This window comes from Micrasema longulum, unplaced genomic scaffold, assembly GCF_059751315.1.
Source record: "Micrasema longulum isolate JH-2025_06_02 unplaced genomic scaffold, ASM5975131v1 h1tg000051l, whole genome shotgun sequence".
Taxonomy (NCBI): Eukaryota; Metazoa; Arthropoda; class Insecta; order Trichoptera; family Brachycentridae; genus Micrasema; species Micrasema longulum.
The window spans coordinates 57,229-78,357 of NW_028277258.1; the positions used below are offsets into that span (position 1 = coordinate 57,229).

General features: G+C 31.4%; 1 protein-coding gene across 1 annotated transcript in view; it reads right to left on the reverse strand.

Annotated features, from left to right (window-relative positions):
• Nucleotides 1–245: 245 nt before the first annotated feature.
• Nucleotides 246–21,129, reverse strand: part of gprs (speckle type BTB/POZ protein) — a 59,303-nt gene continuing 38,419 nt past the window's right edge. The window contains 4 exon segments of the mRNA XM_088229412.1: nt 246–3,087; nt 3,783–3,965; nt 5,252–5,383; nt 8,093–8,250. Coding sequence (XP_088085538.1) covers nt 1,789–3,087; nt 3,783–3,965; nt 5,252–5,383; nt 8,093–8,250 — 1,772 coding nt within the window. The 3' untranslated portion in view covers nt 246–1,788.

Consider the following 21,129-nt stretch of genomic DNA (forward strand, 5'->3'; position numbering starts at 1 on the left):
ATATCACGTGTACAGTAATTTGCCTTCAAGAATAAGTGCCCTGCAGAAAAATATCCGACGTGAGATTGCAGCTGTCTGTCCAGATCTCTGCAAGTGACTTTTTGCCAATATGACGTCTCGATTGCAAGAGTGTTTAAAACAAAACGGAGAACATCTGCTTACTGTTATTTTCAAAACGTAAATTTGACGCATTGTTTCTGATTAAGAATAAATTACATTTGATGTATAATTATTAGTACATGAGATTTTTGTTTTTTTTATTGAGTGTCAAATCTGCCAGCGGACCTTGTTTTATGTGTACTAATGTACCAAAGTTTTTTTCTAAATTTCAAAAGGCGTTATCTGCTTTTTGAAAAGTAATTATATATATTATATATACCAGTATATCAAACTTTTAACGATATTTTTTATCAAAAATACCTTAGAAAATTATTGTTTTTATCTACGTTTATTACCTTATTTCGTAGGGAAGTTTTTAAAGAACGGCGTTTTAAAATGAGAAAATTGTGTAATTTTCTTACTTTTTATCAAACTACAGCCATAAAAACTCGCATTCGTAGATTTCACATCTACGATACCACGAAAATTTTTTATTAAAAATATGAAAACATTAATATTTTAAAAATTCAAAGTTATTTCATAGGTATTAAACACCTTAATCACCGACGCTGGACAATAAATCGATCATCATCGACATTAAATTTTTACTATAAGGACCCGCCTTAAAAATTCAAAACACCTATTAATTTAACACTTATATTAAACATGAATAATTATTAAATCACACCAACATTACAACAATGGCATTGATTAAGGATTGTCAAGGGATTAAAAGCTTGAGTACAAAAGCACAATTAGAATTTGTTCCCAAGGAATATTTAATAAAAATATATTGTTTGATACCATACTGAAAAATAGAAAATGGAAATGCGGAGTTAGTAGTATCAGTAGAATTATTTAAAAAATGCATTACCAGGGATCAGCAGCCAGGCCTTTTAAAGATCTAAGTTTGGAGGGAGAGAACTGAGTTACGGGGACCCGTAACAACAGATCTAAACTCGCAGTGACGTCAGGAGCTTATAAAGCACCCACCATCACTGTTCACAATATGAATAAATTTCCAAGAACAATTTTGCAGTCTTATTTGCAAGAAAATAAATACGATTTGTAATTGGGTACAATATTAAAAAAGCTTTGCCCGAAAATTCAGAAGCCATTTTAGGCGTTTTAATTACGAACAATATTATTTAGTATGAATGTCCAAATATTTGTAGGTAAATTCTGGATTTTTGCTGAGCTTATGACCTGTCATCGGGTGGGTTGAGTGATAACAATACACAAAGTGTTACATTTACTGGTCTGCCTGAAGGAAGATGACTTTCATGTTCACGTGTGTCATTTTTTGGTTTTTGGTTTTTGGTTTATGGTTCGATTTAGTAGATGTAATATTCCTATGCGTTATGAGGGAATGGAAAAACTTAACCCAGCCTATGACGTAAGTTTTATAAATGTATTGGTTTTCGTATGCTCTGTTGAATAAATAAATTATTGATTTAGGTATTTGCTATTGGGAAAAACAGAGCTGAAAATAACCAGTAAAATGGTTCACGAATATTATTTTACGTAAACGGAAGATTGATTACTTAAAATTATCATAAGTTTAACTTGATATTAATCGTTCAACGATGGCCAAGAACGCTAGTGGTAATCCAATAAATGGATCTAGATATGATACTGATTATCACTTTTCTCTGAAAATTTTGAAATTAGATTCTACCTATTCGGTTTCTAGTCGAATAAAGTATCGAGTGAGGCATTAGGTGTACTTTCGACTTTCTTTAATACAATTTTAAATGTGAACGTGTGTTTAGGCGAAACAGACGCGGGCCGTTGAGAGTCAGAGCGTCTCGGTTTAATATACGGAAATGTCGTTTCAATCTCAGTCGAAGTTGCCGGAAAACTTGTCTCGATTTCGGAAGTAGACGGAAAACTCGTTTCAATATTCCTTCTAAAAAACGGAAAGCTGTTTTCAATTTCCGAAAGCGCTTTTTTGACAAACGGGAAACTTAAATCGAACGGGAATGTCGTTTCAACTTCGGATGTGGACTTTCGGACCGGAAAACTGGGTTCGGGTTTTTTCGGGTGGCATTTATCGAATATGGGACCCGTACCGGAGGAAACAGTTTCGGATATCTGTCGAGTGAATACGGCGTGGCGAGCGGAGTCGGATTTAGAACGCGGGGCATCGTGTAAAGTTGTCTGTTTTCTCAGGGGAAACGATTCCAAGGGAGATTTGGAAAAGAAAGTGGGAGATTTGCGAGTCTCGGCAAATTTTTTACTAGCGGCTCTTTTTATGGAAGAGAACAACCCCAGTTTTTCAGCTAACGGTTTGACCGGTGCCTTTTCAGGTTCTGGCGGTTTTGAAGGGAATTCCTTTTTCGGTGAGACTCTTCCGCTATCGGGCTTCGAAGACATAGGTGTTTTGTCAAGTGTGGATGTGGTCGGCGAGTGCGGTCTATCCAAACGAGAGAACGATCTGGGGGATGTTTTTTCGTTTTCCGATCCTCTCCTAGATCTGTCGGAAGGACTCGGAGTAGCTCGTGTCAGCAGTTCTGTTTTGGTTATCGGCGCTCTCGGCGAAGCGGACCGTTCGTTATCGGAACCTCTCCTGGACCTGTCGGTCGGGCTAGGCGTTTTCTTGCCGAGGCTATCGGCTTTGGAGAGCAGGGCTGACAGCCTGGGCGAGGACCGCTCTCCGTCGGACTCCCGTCGGGATCGGTCGTTGTCCGAACTGCGCCGGGAGCGGTCGGAGTCGGAGCGCGGGCGGGCGGAGTCGGCGCGGGTGAGGCAGATGTCGGGGCGGGCGGGGCGGGGCGGGCGGGGCTTGTGGGCGGGGCGGGGGGCGCGCCCCGCGGGTTAGTTGGGCGGGGGGCGGCCCTCGGAGGAGGGCAGGTCGGAGGAGCCGGATGAGGACAGCGTGGTGTTGGAGCCGTAGGGGTCCAGAGAAGACTGGACGGACATGGAGCGGCCGGCGCGCCTCACACGGTGGGGTGACAGCTTCCCGGGGTCGACACTTGCTGGGTCTGCCTGCAACCAGGGCCGATATGAAGATACATAGCAATATTTTCGAACGACCATAAGAAATATGGTTGTTCAATTCCAAAAAAAAATCTGCCATTAAAATTAATAACAGTAAAAACAGTTCCATTCGCAATAGTCTTTATCACTCTGTACACATTAACACCTAATACGAGTATTGGATGTTAAAGGAATTAAGAAGTGTTGAGAGTTTAAACTGCATTTAGTTATTTATTCAATATAGTTTATAAAAAAATGGTTTACAAATTCCATTTTAATAAATTATCAGTTTCAGATTGTAATCTTATTTTTCCAAGGGATTTATTTGTAAAACAAAAAAGAACTAGCAATGAGGTCAAACTTAATAGAATGGCCTAATATAATTTGATTAACTTATTGATATAGTGTGTAGTATACATGAAAACATATAACAGGTAGTAAAACATTTTATAAGATAATGTTTTATAAAAGAACATTTAGATATAAACATTTCGAATGACGATAAAATATTTGTTTTGGCTAACTATGGATGTAGTTGGAAGTATATGTTTTTACTGATAAATACAAGACTTTGCTTCTGTGGAAATCGACTTAATTTACTATCATATTTTAGAGTTTTTCACAAAATAATTATTGAATAATGTGATTTGAACAAGTTTAATAATTAAAGGTTATATTACAGATAATTCTGTATCCATACACACCTGATAAGCCAGAGCATTCATGATGATGCTGTAGGGAACGAGACCTAGTGGGTGCACCTCTCTCATCAGTACGTTAGCGGGGATCTTATGGAACTGGATGTACTCCAGGAAGTTACCAATGACTTCCTTCAGGGTCGTGTTCTGGTTGGTATCACAATACTTCTTTCCCCACATCAGGGCAGCCTGAAAATGAAATAATAAAAAGAAAACAAACCAGAATGCCCGACTCACAAGTTAATCAAATAATATATTTGGCCCCAATCACCAAAGTGCCAGAATTTCTGAAAAGATTGAGGAATTTCGAAAGGAAATCGAATAAGCTGCAGACAATAAATTATACAGGTGATATTAATTTTTCTCTATCATTTCATGTCAGGAATTGAATCCAAGATCTCTTGCATGGCAGGCAAATGCGCTAATCATTTGACCGCGAGGCGTCAATATCTCGATGGATAGTCGTGAATATTTTCTAGGGAAATCATACTACGTGATTAACTTGGCGAACTGTCAGTATTTTTTTCTGGTGATAAAATTAACAAGTAGGTATTTTCTTACACACGTGTTCAAGGTGTATTTTTCCATGATTTGTTTGGTATAAAAGGAATCATCTCCCATCCACCATCAAAGATGTTACTACATTATCTCTGTTTAAATCACGTCTGAAGAAACATCTCCTTTCTCTTCCTTAATCTCTCCTCCTTTCCTTTTTCATCTTTTCTCTTTTTTCCTTTTCCCATTTAGTAATAGTATCAATTTAAGGTAATTTATAAACAAATACGTTTATTTCTATTTTTATATATCTTTAGCTTTTTATTTTATTTTTCTATTGAATATGTTCTGTGACTTGAATTATAAAAATAAAACTTTTATTTTATTGGTTGGTTGGAAGAAATTGCCATTTGGCAATAAGCCCGCCAATGTACAAATAACATTATGTACAAAAAGTTAAATAAAAAAATAAATGTACCTTTTTTTTTTAAGCTAACTTTACTTCTAAAACTGTACTATATTTTATTTCTTTATATTGTATTTTTTGAAATTTATGCTGTTTATTCACTCATCTTTTTATTTTTATTTTTATACTGACTATACTTCTAAACAATGTTCCTCACTTTTATTTCTTCATATTGTACTTTTAAAAATTTATGTTCATGTACTCATCTTCTTTTTTTATACCAACTTTACTTCAAAACACTGTTCTATCTTTTATTGTTTTATATTTTATTTTTAAAATTTTACGTTGTTCATATACTCATATATAACTTCTTTATATGTAAAAGCCTCATGGGCGTGAAAAACTAATAAAACAAATAAAAAATAAAATAAATAAAAATTAATATCCAAAGTGTATTTAATATCTAATTTTGCAGAGATTTGACTGCTTTGCTTTTAAGTATTACCATTAATTGTTAATAATTTTAAACAATATTAAAATAATAGCAACTCTGTTGGGAATCGAAACGACTTACTTGAAATTTTGTGAACTCATCAGCCCTTAATTCCTCTCTTGCAAGAATAAGTCTAACAACGTGTTGAGGAAGAAGGGTAAAGGATCCCAAATTCAGAACTTCATTTCCGTGTTCATCCACGAATTCCAAGACCTGTAAAAAAACAAAGACATTCCTCAAAATAACAATGTAGAGTTTGCAGAGAGGAACGTAATGTTCATTCAATTCCATATTGACATACAAATCTCCGACTTCTGACATGCCCATTTTAAAGAATTTGTTGAAGTCGATCATGCCACATTGTTTTCTGACAAACCTTTTTTCTACATCGTTTTGATTGTTCGTTTAGTTCATAGTTTTTTGTTATATGTAGTTCATTTGTTATATATGTACAAACTATTGTACGAGTAGAACATCTTACTGTATTTTACCATTCATTTCTGCAGAGATCTTGATATCAGGCTCGTTCTGTCCATATATACTGTGGATGCGGCGCATCCCTTGAAAATTTGAAAACAATATGTGTTTTTCCAATTTTCAAGTATAAAAACTTATACAAAAGAAAAACTTAATAAATTATCCTCTCCAGCTTACATCAACCATCCTTCACTTTCTTACTCTAGGGTCAGTACCGGAATATATATCGGCTCTAAGCTACTATGGACGCACCAATATGACCACATTAAATCCAAGATCACATCAGTCGCAGATATACTATGTAGATTTAGAGAAACTCTTCCCATCTCACTACTACGTGCAGCGTAATGTGCAATGGTTCACTCACATTTAGTGTATTTTTCATGCATATGGGGGTTTGCAACTAAAAAGCTTATATCTGAAATCCAGATTATCTAAAATAAGGCAAATAGAAATATATAAATATATTCTAATAGAAATGCACATAAAATACATTTACAACTGACCGGCATATTTTTTTTTTTATTTTTTTTTTTATACGCCTCCACTCGTTTGCGAGTGATTTTGGCTCTTAGAAAACTAGAATAAGAAATTTAAAGAATATACGCTTCAGTGAACGACAAAAAAAAACCATACCCACGAAAAAATATAATATAATGTGAGGTAGTTAAAATCAGTATGAAAGAGTTATGTAACAATAAAATAGTATTACCGTCTAAATTAAACGTAAACATAACGTGAAATTTTGGGCCAAAAGTAAAGAGGGACATTCAATTAGACTTATTATTTAAATTTTGCAAATAATATTTAACAAATTTAAATATTTTTATTATTTGTCCTTAAGAATTTAGTCAGAAGTAAAAACCAGCATATTATCTTTTGGCATTAAACCTAATTACGAAATTGCATATACACAGATTTAAATCATAAGTAATGTAGCTCACACAAATGTTCACTACACTTACAACCGTGATGTTCACAGTTACAACACAAGACAAAGACACAATCTACATCCACCTGATACTGATGTTCACAGTTACAACACAAGACAAAGACACAATCTACATCCACCTGATACTCGCAATACAAAATTTGGTGTAAAGCCTCTGCTGTACTTGGCTTGTAGGGAATATAACAGGCTTCTTGAGGGTATTCGAGGCTCTAATAATGTGGCCAACAGCCCAAAGCTGCATTACCTCAAGCAGTATGTGGAAAGTGTTAATAATTAACATATGAGTGTATTTGTATTTTGATCTTTATTTTGCTTGTTATAATATTTCTGTGTTTAAAATAATTGTGTGTTCTGTCGCGAATGTATATTACAATAAATATAAATATCTTAAGGCCCAAAATGAGTTATTGTTACTCATGGGTAAAATGTTTGTAGCCAGGCCGGATTTCCTTCCTAAGGAGTTATTTAGATCTAAATTTGTCGCAATAGAAAGGGAAAACATTTTTAAACATGTAAATTTTGCTTAAAATATCATGTAGAAATTAAATATATTAACAATTCAAATACGTTTTTTTTAAATAAAAAAATTATCAACATATTACAACAGAGATGAAGAACATTTAAGAGAGGGTAATATAGAGGTCTAGGCATCTACAGGGCTTATTCGTCGATGCATTTTGTAGCTGCAAGACTTTTTGTGATGTTAGCTATCATATTATTTTTATCATTTTATGTAAATATTATCAACTATCAAATATCTAAATTTAGAAAATGGGGTCTAAAATTTCAACCGTCCATGCGCTCTGTAGCTGCAAGACTTGTTGTAATCTAACATCCATTTTTATAAATTTGCTTTTTATTTCGTTTTTTAAAATCTCACTTAAACTCTAAACTTCATTGTCAAATAAAATATTTAAAAATAAAAATGTAAATAGGGGCTAGATTTCTTACTGTCCATGCGCTCTGTAGCTGCAAGACGTGCTGGGATATTTATTTACTGTACAGCGCCCTTGAGGTGGTTTTCACAAAAATGGCGCTATATAAATTATCCAAACATTATTATTATTATTTTTATGGGAAAGACATGTTATGTATTTTGATATATATATATATATATATATATATATATATATATATATATATATGTTTTAAACTCTTCATTTGTGAATTGGAAACGTCTTTTGACGCTAAAGCTAGGGTTTCCTAGGACAGCGGTGCCCGTATCTTAATGGCCGTAGTGAACGGTGATGCGGGGGACAGCCGTCGTAACGTCGACTAGAGAGTGGTTTCCTAAGGAAACGGTGTTAAATGGTGTTGATAACACCGTTTTCTTAGGAAACTACACTTTAGTCATTGTTACGACGGCTGTCCACCGCATCACCGTTCACTACGGCCGTTAAAATACGGGCACCGCTGTCCTAGGAAACCCTAGCTTAAGCGAACGAACCATTTTCGCTTTTTAGAGGACCGTTTTTGTTGAAAAAATAGTTTACCTTTTGCACCAGCGATTTTGTGCACTTATATTGAATGTATCTCTCTGCTGAAGCAAGCAGTGCGCAGACGGTGTCCACGTTGATACAGCACTGTACGAAACCTGCGCATGCGCGACGCAACTCATCCAACCCGTAGTAGTCAGCCGCATTCATCACACCTGAAATTAGGAGTAAATCATATCATTTTTTTTTAAATCAGAATGAAAGATTATCAATATTTTTTCATTTTGTTCTTTATTACTAGTTAACATTATTTTTGTATTTTCTTTAATACAATGCAGCTTTATTTTCTTATTTTCCTCCATTCATCCTGTACTACTTCAAGTCACTTTTCCTATTTTCCCTTCCAACTACCTCTATGTTTTTTTAAAAATGAAACCCAATTAACAGGCTTATGAATGCGCTAATAAATTTGTATTATGATACATAAAACATTACATTAACTTAAACTAAACAATCTTAGAATCTATTTAAATATAAAACAGGTATAATCATGGCATGATTTAGGCAGACTTGGCAAGTGTGTCATTTCAAGTTAGGAGTGATAACATTGCTTGCTCTTTGAATACTTTCCTTCGCTGTAGGATCACATCGACAGTACTGTTTAGTGATATTTTGTTAAACATTCTAAAGATTCTAGGTAGAGAGGAAAAGAGTCGGACGTCTATCATAAAATTTTCCTCAGCAAATACGGCACTGGTACGCAATTTTTTTTTCCACTTTATGTCACAACTTGATAAGTACAAAAGTATTTTACCATTTGATACTTGAGTAAGTAATATATAAATATAATAACGTATATACAAACACGGAAAAAACATTTTCAATATCAAATATGAAAGAAAGGTAATGTCTCAGTTTTCGCTCATTTGTCGTTGTTCTACAATCCCGATAAAATGTTTGTATTCTTTGAAGAAAAAAATTGATTAAAAAACTATGTAGCGTCAGATTGGCGACAAAATTAAGATTTCGGGCTATGTATAGCGTGTGAGCTCGCCAATATATGACAGTAAAAAATTTATTGTCTTTGAATTTCCTAGAGTTTTAACCATCGAAAAAAAAAGAAGATTACAAATCAAATCAACAGACAATGGAAATTTGATGTGTATTATTTTAATAGATTGTTTATAACAGAAAAATACATAGAGAAATATGCATTTTTATTTTTTGTATTAAAAACAGTCTAGTAAATTCGAATAAATAAAAATACGCTTTATATTAACAATATTAATTAAAATGCAAAAATAACATTGAATACTTGAAAAATAAATATTCTTGAGTGTTACAAACATAATTCAAAAAACGGATAGCGATTAAAAGTAAAAACTAGCTTGAGTTTAATTCTTATAGCGATAAATACATAAACATTATAAAACAGGAATAATTCAAATACAAAAATAATATTGTAACTAGGCGGCTACCTACACGGTTAAATTTCGAAACACCACGCAATTTCTTATCTCGGCTACGCTATGTAAAATAAACAAAAATATTTAAATTAATAATTTCATCACGTCATGAAGTCGCCCCTGGGTAGCGCCTGCTAACGTCAATCACCAAAAACATCCTCGTTTTAATTACAATATTTCGGCTACGCCATGAATCTCTTTTTTAAATAATTTCTCACGTCACAAAGTCGCCCCTGGGTAGCGCCTGCTAACGTCAATCAACAAAAACATCCTCGTTTTTATGACAGTATTTCGGCTACGCCATGAATTTTTTATAAAAAATGTCAAAACGTCACAAAGCTACTCTCTGAGTGTCGCTACTGACATCATTTACAAAAACATAATTATTTGTGCTTTTTTCAGGTACGCAACATTTTTTTTTAAATACACCTACCTAACCGATAAAATACTATTAGTAATCAAACCAAGGTGTGCTTTAAAGTTCCGTACGGCCAAATAATATTTTTTATCATTAGAATATTATTGACATGTAGTTCAAGCATTGCTGCATTCACGTTGCTTTACTTTTGAGAGCTCAACTGCTATGTTTTTCTATGGTTATGTTTACTGTCATCTGTCAAGTATTGGCGAGCTCACAGGCTATACTTACGCCAAGATTTCCTACAAATTATGATATATTAATTAAGACTACGTGACATAACATCGTTATTTATAGTATATTCCGTAATTAAAGGTAGTAAACAATATGCTGAGGATCTGGAAGTTGGAAGTCCATTGTCACTTGTATTAAATTCTGTCTCAATTCCTGACTCCAGAATGAGGTCTCTTTCAGAATTCTTCGTGATGCGTACATTTAGGATATGTGCCAAACTTTTTCATGTAAATACGCTTAATTAGCTTTATTTGATCAATATGTTTTATATGATAGAGGCTCTACATTCCACTAGCTCCATTATATTTCGTTTTTTTTTTTTGTTCAATGTACATATAATTAAAGATCTGACCTATTTTAAAAATCTAACTTTTCCATTTTTATGCACCTTTTAATGATCATTTTCTTACACAATGTGTTAGCTTGTTCATTGTATAAAACCAATATCTTATAATATGTACAAAAAAACTTTTTTATGATTTTTCGTTTGCCTACTACATATTATTTTAAGTATTTATTTCTACACACTATGTATTTTTGTATCGTAAAAGGCACTGCCGTGCAAATTAATAAATAAATAAACATATAATTATATAAATATAACAACTTTGTTTTTAAGCACAATTTTTTTTTTTTTTTTTCATTTTCCATAGATCGGTTTCAAAGAAAACAAGCTTTTTTGTCAAGGTTTACGTAACTTCGTTAATTGGTTACCTTGTAAATTACTAACCTTGACAAAGAAACTTGTTTGCTTTTAAACCGGTCGACGGAAAAAAAAAATAATTAAAAAAAAATCGTGTTTAAAAACAAAGTTGTTTTATATATTTTATTGTAATGAATAACAACGAAATTATTGCTTCAAATATAAAATGTATAAATATACATGTTTTTAAAAAAATGAGAGGAGAAAATAAATTTACTTGATCTTTATTCCTGATAATCTATCACTTAAAAATAACGTGATAATATTAATAAATAATGATTCAATTGTAATTAGTCATTTTCTGGTGCTTAAGAACTTAGTTCTTTAAGAAAAAAACAAACCAACCAATATGTATCAAAAATTATACAAAGGAGTATTGAATAATTATTGCGGAATCGGTAAATAATCATTGGATTAAATTTCTTTTGAACAGATCACTCAATTTTTTATCAATCATGATGTAACCTCGTAATTTTAGTACCAGTCAAAATGAACTTTTAAAGGCCCATATCATCATCATGACAAACTAAAGAGTTTCCAGAATAAAAAGAGTGCAATTCTTGTAGGGATATAATAATGTATATAAATATGAGTAGGCTTTTGTTTAATCTGTTGTTCGCCAAAAAGCTTTCGAGAGGGGTTGAGTTAGTCCAATCACTTCGATTTTACTGAGTATAGGTTTTGTTGGACTGTTAGAATCAGAAGGTTCCTTGTTTTTTAACCTACGGATCCTGCATTTCAGGAGAGAATCTAAATAAGAAACCTTACCTTTCCGAAATATATATTGCACTACGTTATCAAAAAAGCTTAAAGTGCACTACATTGATAAACCAAATGCAGTGCATCTGAATAATTTAATACACAAAGGCAAAACAACCAGTCGCCAGGTCCACCAATACGCCCCGGGTCCAAATCAAATGACACTGTAACTATTCATCTGATCATCCACCCGGACGAAGAAATAGTAGTGATGGGGACTTGGATGAGTTCTCACCGTTTCCCGACACATGGTGTTATCAAAGCTTTTCAACATTCAAGTAATACTACAGCCAACTTCATCGTGAAGCTCAACATTAGACAATGACAGTATATAATATTCCACTGAAGTGTAAAAAAAAAGCATTTTTTTTCATAGAATTGTCGAATTTCGAAAAAAGAGTATTTGCGGGGATTTCACTGCATTACTTTATTTAAAAATCTGCAGTAAAATATAGAATTGTGAAGATTTTTGGCGACCATGTTCTGTCCGAAATAATATGCAGATGCAGATATTGGATTGGACATTTCGAAAGAAATGGTTTTGATAATATTGATGTTTTTTGTTGATATTTCTTGATAAAACTCCACAGTTAATGATTACAATAAAATTATAAATAAACTGATCAATGAAACTTCTTTTGACCACCGAGCGCTTTTGCCTAAGTAGGCATCTTCAAGTGATGATCTTCAAGATCTTTTGAGGTTGAAGATAAAGAACGCTCTGACGCATCGAAAAAGTTCGTGGACACAGATTTAGAAGCATTACTCGATAACAAACCAAGGTAGACGCAAAATTGATTGCGGAATTATTAAGAGTTGACCACGAACATTATGAATGATTCAAAAACCAGGAAATTGGGTGCCGAATGAATTGAAGTTGAGAGACGTCGAAAGAAAGACAGCGATAACTCATTCAAGTCCCTAATATTATGTACGGAAACGTTAACACAATGCATATTTATTTTATGTTTTGTTTATGTTATACGCAACTAATATGGGGAGCAGGGTATCAAAATGACATAAACAGACTACAAAGACAACAAAATAAAATATTAAAGTTAGTATTTGACCTTCCCTATTTAACTGCAACTAGAGAACTTTGTAAACAAACTAAGCAAGTAAATATAACTGAACTCTTTCAACTAGAATCATTAAAATTTATTCATAAATTAGCCACTTATGTAATTGTAGACGAAGAACTAAAACTTGTAAAAAATTGTAGTCAACATGGACATAATACAAGAATATCAGACAAATACCATATACAACTTTCTAAAACAAGACAAGGACAATCAAGAGTATATATATATCAAGAGTATATCAAGCGTATATAATCAGAGTTTAAATAAAAAATGTATGTATTATTTTATGTAAAATTAATGTAATAATCCGTAACGGTTTATAAATAAATTTTCAAATAAAAAAATAAAAAAAATTAGAGAAAAACAAAGTTTTTTTATTTTTATTTTTTTTTTATTTTCTTTTATTCAGGAAACATACAGTACAGTTACAAAGTTTAATATTTTACACAATTGGACTTAATTCTAATGGACCAGTGAAGTTTCCATATTAAAAAGCAATTAAATCTAATGTTAATTATGAAAGTATAAAAAAGAGAAGGAAAAAGAAAACATAAATGAAAGTTGTTTAAAAATTTAAATTTAAGTGAAAAAAAAATATATTTTAAGGTTTGTAGTTTGTAGTGAGTATTTACAAATGGAAATAATATTAAAAATGAAAAAAACTTGTAAGAGTAATTAAGAATTAAGAATGGAAATAAAGAATGAAAAACATACTCAGATGTAAAAATAAAATAAAATAGTAATAACATTTTTTTTTAAAAAAGGAAAAACATAAACACATATTTATTTTAAGGGATTCAAAGAAACGATGAGAAGAATCTTTAAGTGAAATATAAGACAGTAAATTTAAATTTAGGTCAATTTAAAAAACATCTTCAAAATTAATGACACATTATAGTAAGAGCAGCAATATATTGATTTTATTAACATATATAATATAAGTAATTAAAAGTAGTTTAAAAGTATAACAAGTAAAAAACATGCCAATGGCAGCAGAGAAAAAAGAAAAAATAAAGAAGGAATAACAAGTATGGCAAGTAATCATTTAAAATTTGAAAAAGCAATATAAGGAGAAGATTTTAAACCAAGAGAAGTCGATAAAATTTCATTGAAGCGATTTTAGAAGTAATACAATTTTTAGTCTTTATAACCTGTTTTTGGTTAGTTAGCCCAATAATAACACAGACTTTCATATTCTTTTATCTAAAAAATTTCAATATAATCCAAAAAATGATGTTTTCAAGCGTTTTCTAATAGTTTAAATGATTCAGTAGAATACCACAAATACCCGTAAAGCTTAACAAATTACAACAGGGATGAAGAACATGTAAGATAAGGAAATATGGAAGACTATGCATTTACAGGGCTTATGAACTGTCATTGGCGGGTTTAAGTAGCCACTTCAGACACTGTGTACCATTTACAATTTTTTCCTATGTTAAAAAATCCATATTTCTTCAATTTTTCCATCTGTTGATTTTAATGAAGTTTAAGAGCTAAAACATTTTTCGTCGTGAAGATGATAATGACAAGACAAAGATAATGACTCCGTTAGGGATGAAATTCAGTCTTTTGTCTACAAACATTTTGACAAATTTAAAATACTAAACCCATCAGCTTTTTTACGTGGCAAGAATCAACATATTTAAAAATGTATATATATGGATTTAAAAACGTAACATGGAAAGAACGTAAACGTTTAGTCGTAAATATTAGGTATACGGTGTGCTTAGGCGATTTCCACAAAAATGGCGCTTCATAAGTTTTATCCAACTATATGTTTACATAAAACGATTACCTGAACTAGCCGTCGATATGTTATTAGTCAGGCAACAAAAACCGATGAACCAGATATTCAGTCTGTTTGTAGGATAAACTCATATAAAGGTCTATTTATGTTTATTTTTGCTGAATTAGTGTGCCGTGCCAATTATGCGTGCCTATGTAAAATTTCCAAACCTAAAATGATATTTTATTTATTACTTTTCTTCTATACTTTACTGTTTTACTATAAATCTCATATTCATTTTTTTACATAACATTAATTTTATTGAGTTTAACCATAACAACTAACCATGTTTTCTTTCTATGATATAACTTTTTTTAAACATAAATTTTGTACAAATTGGCTACGGCCGTTAGTTATAATAATAAATAAAGAAATATCTTCTTTATTATCTTTTCAACGAGGTTCCCCATCTTTGTTGATAATCAATAAATTATCTTTTAATTTCGTCAATATTAAACGTAATATTTTGTATTTGTGTGATAAATTAATAATCTTCGAATCGAATTCGTATTTAATATTATTTGTCTTAAATTTTTTTATCAATCACGATATAACCGCGTGATTCTGATGCCAAACAAACTGACCTGATGAAGGCCGTTATAGATATTCTAACAGAAACAGAGAGTTTTGAGAAGATCGACAGTAAATGCTCTCACTCCGTACTTTAAGTGGTAAGAAAATAAAATCTATCCTTATTTTAAAACCGTCTCTCTTGAAACAGTTTAAAAATTGAACTGATCAACTTTTAACTAGAGAAGGAGAGGAGGGGGGAGGGAAGTGGCCACGGATTTTGCCATCAGGTGCTGATTAGTAGGAGTTAACAAAAACCGTACAGTAGCGAAAAAACTAATTTCAATTAGTTTCGTAAATGGTTGGAAATATTTGAAGAAAGGAAAGGAACACGGAAATGGACCTACCTTTGATACGATGATCTTCAATTTTGGGCACTGGGTGATAAAATTCAACGTGAATTATGTAACGATTTATGATAACTTTTACAAATGTGTTGTATAATCTCTTGTTATGTCGTCGCTTCGTCGTTCGTTTAAATCCAACAGACCAAAACACAAATCTGCAGAAATAGAGTTTTTTCTACAAAAAAGGCATAAATAATGACCACGACTCAAGACACAATGCGTTAAAAAACCTCTTTTCCAGTAAAAAAAAATATTTTAACACAAAATAATTTTCATTTGAATTTTATTAATAATGATTTTCTGAGAAATTCTGTACACTCAACTCAATTTAGTTAAAAATGGTATGCTGGACAAAAACGAACGAAAGCGACGATGTCTCAAAATTGATATTTGTTTTGTTCCAAATCCAAATCTTGATGTAAGGTAGGTACCATAAGGATTGATCAAGGGAAGGATAGGGAAGAAAAATAATATCGATTAATGCAGTTATATACTAAACAGTAGGTATTTTTTCAGTTTTTATATATAAAGGCCGGTATGATTGGAGAAAATAAATGGTAAAAATGAAAATTTCGTAGATATAATTGAATCATTTTATTGCATATTATTTCCTTAGTTCATATTTCTGCATAACTTGCCATAGCTACGACACAAGCCGTCACGTCGGTGTTACTATTTTTTTTCATTTTAATTATACGCAAAAAAAAATTACTTTAAAAATCTGAAAACTATAAGTACAAATACAAATACTTAATTTTATATTTGTTTATCGAATAGCATTACATTTATGAATAAACACATATGTTCTGTTTTTAATAGTTACAGTATAATTAAAACAGCTGATCGCGAAGAAAATCCATTAGAGAGAGGGCTTATAATCAGTCATTGCCAGGTTTGCCAGCCAATGATAGATCACAAGCCATAAGCCACAAACCCTGTTAATGCCTAGATTCCATATTCCTTTCACAAAAATATTTTACCTCTCGGTTGCCATAAATTTCGATATTGAGAACTCCCTGGGGAGTAAAACAACATCGTTTTTTAACAAGTTATTTTTTATTTTTTCTACCTACCGGTTTTAAAGCTACACAAGCTTCTTTATCAAGGTATACTTAACTAATGAATTCAATTCAATTTTATGTTATCAGTGTGCTGTGTATGGAACTAATAAAACCAAGACTTTTTGTTTTGTAAGAATGGTAATGTGAGATGAATACGCTCAAAACAAGACAGGAGAGTGTATTGTTTATTTGGTTCATGTTGTGAATTGCAAATCTAAGATTTCTAAGTAGTCTAATTTTAATATTTTATTTTCATGCGGTGCTATTATTTAAATTATAATTATTTTCTATCAGATGGTTTGCAAATTCAGATTTTTTATTATTCAGGCACCTTAAGTGTTTTTTTACTCTTAGATAAAAGTTTCTTTTAGTTTTTCCACTTTATTTTATCCATAATTCAATAAAACACCATTGTAGAGTTTCAACAATTTTTTAAAATAAACCTTTCTTAATAAAATCAATATTAAGATCTTATTATTGTGACTACTTTATTGATTTTAAAGCTGTACCCCTATAAATATTAAAATAATGTAATGCTTTCCCAATATATCCATGATGTTCCTAAAAATGTACTAAGTATACCCTTATTGATTTTTCAATTACTTTAATTATCTTGGTGTAAATAGAAATCCTTAATTCCTGCTAAATACCCCCCCCCCCCTCATAAACTATAAGCACCATTATGCACCTATATTATTAAACAAAAAATATTGTAAATATGTCAGTAAATTCAGTAAATATTTAAGTTGATAATGTGACAAAAACAAGACAAAACGCGTCACACTCAACACTCTTGTATTGAACAATAAAATAAAAATTTCATCCAATAAAAATAATTTATTTTGGATAAATTTTTAATTCTACCAATAAATTGCATGCACAATAAATATGGAAGATATTGCTTTAAATTAGTCTGCCAAAGTACTCATTCTTTGAAAGTCGCATCGCGCGTCGTCTCAAAAAATTGTTAATGTCATAAATCTGATTAAAAATATTCAATTAAATTCGTTGGATATACATCAAATTAAGATAAGATAAATGAATCATTATCACGCAGAAAACTCATGCAAAATTGATTTTATGTGGGGAAAACTAGATTTTTTTTGTAAACATGAATTACCGTTGAGATTATTTAGATTAAACATGATAATTACTATTATACTGATTAATGTCATTTATCTTTTTTTTATGATAATTTGTTAATACCAACTTAAATGTAGGTTTATATTATTAACTCGTAATATTCGAAGACTTTCATCGATCAATATGTGATCAAAAATGATGTTTAGTAATTATTGGATTAAATATATGTATTTGACTTGCACACGCGAACATATCATGCCATTAAAATAATTAATTACCTTACGTAGCGAAAATAATGAACGCCTTTTTTTAAGATCGAAATTTGTTGCAACGGAGAAGGTATATGAAGTATATGAAAAAGTATATGAAATTTATGCACCTTTTCGCGGGATGACGTCGGTTTTTGTTAACACTTATGTGGCTGTGGTGTAATACGTGTCATCATACAAGACTTGATATCTCTCTTTTTTTATTTAATTATGATGTGATATTTTTCGTAATCTTCAAACTGACATTAATCCGTTAGATTTGGAAGGCAAATTTATGTTAATATGCTCGATTATAATACAAAAAATATTTATCCTTACTATCCAAAGAATAATTATTCGAATGAAAGTGTTATCAATACCACAATATATCTGTTTTATTGTATGAGAAAGAACACGAAAATAGAATTGATTACAAGGAAAACAGAGACACTGTTCTGTGGCCAGTGTTTGTGTGAAAGAGACAAAAATAAAAATAATATGTTTTTCAATCAGTCGGTTATTGGCAGCAAGCGATAATGCGCGATAGTAATATGACCGGCGGATTTATGAATTTTAATTTAATTTGCCATAAGAGGCGTAAATTATGCTATAATTTTAATAAGTTATGGAAAAGGATTTATTTAACAGATGTCTGTATGCTTTTTATTCAATCGTCTGAACCTCAAAATATTGTGTCATTTTGTTTTTTGTTTTCATTTTGCTTAAGACGACATGATGTCACATCACCGCGTGTGAAGGAATTTTAGGGCACAGCCTTTTAAGAGTTAAAAACAAACATTAATATAGGTAGATCGAGTGTTATTAGAAAGCGTCTGGATTCAATAACAATGATTTATTATCGAAATATGTTTTTGTATATTATATTGTTTATTAGTTTAAGTATAAGAAATTGTTTTAATTTGTATTTTGCACAAGTATTTTAATAAATAAATTGCATTGCAAAACAGTACTAAATTTTACAGGTTCAATTTCTGAGAAGTTCGACATAAGAAGTTAAAAAGAAAAAGTGGTTTGGAAGTTGGTTTTACAGTGATATTATATTTTACTGTCCCCAACTGGCGCCTTTAGAGTCAGAATAATAACTGACTCTTACTGTCATATAAAATATGATCTAAATACGCTCAATTTTATATTTTATATATTTTGTATTATTTTACTTTTTTCCACCGCAACAGGCCAGGGGACCCTATTACAGTGGTAAATTACAACGCCCAACACCCAGACTTGAGAAAAATCACATTAAATTTTTGTGGTCTCACCGGGAACCAAACCCGGAAACTTCTGAGTCTTATACATTACACTACGGAGGCTGCCACAGATTTTTTTTTAAACAGTGTCCTATGTACTATTGACTACGGATCGGGAATGGCAATGATGATGACTCGTTAAAAGGAAGGGGAAAATAAATTGAAGGACGAGAGAAGTGTGAAGATAAAACATGGGAAATGTTTTTTTCAAAGGTAATTTAAATGGGTACCCTGTGAAAACATCATTTACAGTGGTTGGGAAATGATTTCACTGTTGAACAGTAAATAAATGAAAAAAAAATAATTAAAATAATCACAAAACGGCTTCATTTTTATATTCAATTACCAATCCTGTAATAATTTGAAAGGCTTATAACAATAAACACACCCTTTTATTTGATAAGCGAATGAATTCGGGCCCGAATTAGATAAGAGACTTTTTATTAATTTTACGAAAAAAGGTAAAACAAGATAAATGAGTACGAGGGCTCGTACATGATTTTATCTTTAAGTGGGTTTGTATTTAAATAAAATAAAGTTCTTCGTATAATTTAGCTATCTGGAATTTCACAAATAAAATATAATTAACATATAAATAAAATGTGAGTTTTGAATTTATATTATTTAAATGAAAAAGGGAGTATCTAAAAAAATTACACAAATAAAATAATTACTCCAATCAAACGCCAGTCTGTTATTTGTTAACTTCGTATTTTACTACTGAAGAATAGATAGTATTACAAAAAAATGTCGAAAATTTCGAAAGTCGTTAAAATTTTCTTGTGATATGTGTTGGCCCATTTTACTTATGTACCCGTGCTGGTGTAAAATGTCCAATGTTTACATAGATACATACTGATTTTGAGCGAGTCAATACATGAACTGATGTAGTACGGATTTAAAGCAATCCCCTGCAGAAAGTACACTAATCCCATATGTAGAAATCTGAATATAGTGACGTTTGAATGCATAATACTTTTGTTTTTTTAATTAAAAAAATATGTATTTATAAAAATTTTTTGAACCACAACAGGCCAAGAGGCCTAATTACAGTGCAGAACACCCAGGCTTGAGAAAAATCGCAATTTGATTTTTGTGTTCTTACCGGGAATCAAACCCAGGACCTTTTTTTAAAAAAATATTTACGTTCTTATGATTTACCCAAATATTTAATTTTGAGGGCCATTTTCAACGAGTTGTAAATAACTCACTATTTGAAAATGGGAATCAAGTTAGGGTAGAGTGGGATTCGAACCACGGACCTTTGGACCGTGAGTCCGAGACACTAGCCACGGGACCACAACCCGATTGAACCTTCCGTGCGTGACTCAAGTGTCTAGGCTGCAGTCTGGTAAAACGAACTCAAAATTAGGAAAGCATACGGTTTTGTCATTTTAAAACGAATATATTATTTTAATCGAGCAATGATAAAAAAACATAAATTAGTTAAGAAAATATTTTTTAAAGGTATTTCTGTTAAAAAATTTACTTAAAAGTTTTGTGTTACTAAAATATAATTACTTTTATACCGGAAGATTACGCCATTTCAAATTTAGACTAAACTTAGGTATCTGGGATCTCAATAAAGACTAAGTTTTGAATTAAAATGGGATGCAATAATTTAAAGATAATAAATTGAATATGAAAGCGGTCGAAACCAAATTTAAATTTTTTGATTTCGAAAAGAAATACAAGCATATTAAATCACATACATTTTCGTGACATTTTCCTTTATTTCTACTTAAAATTATATCTTCGGTAATACTTAAAAAAATAAAATGACTGAAATACTTTAGTTGAAGCTCTTTTAATTAGAATTGTATTCTCTTTTTGAAAAATAAAAAACATATAATTCTGGTTGTAATATTCAATTTAAAACAATATCTCATTGACTTTTTTATGACCTTCAGACCAGCCCTTACCGAAATAGATTATTATCATTCAACTGTACATTAACTATCAGTACTTCTAATCTATACACATTTTAAACTTTTTTTTTAAACACAAGGGTGGGTAACGAAAAATATTGCAAAAACAAAACATTTTCAATTTTGAGGAGAGCCAGA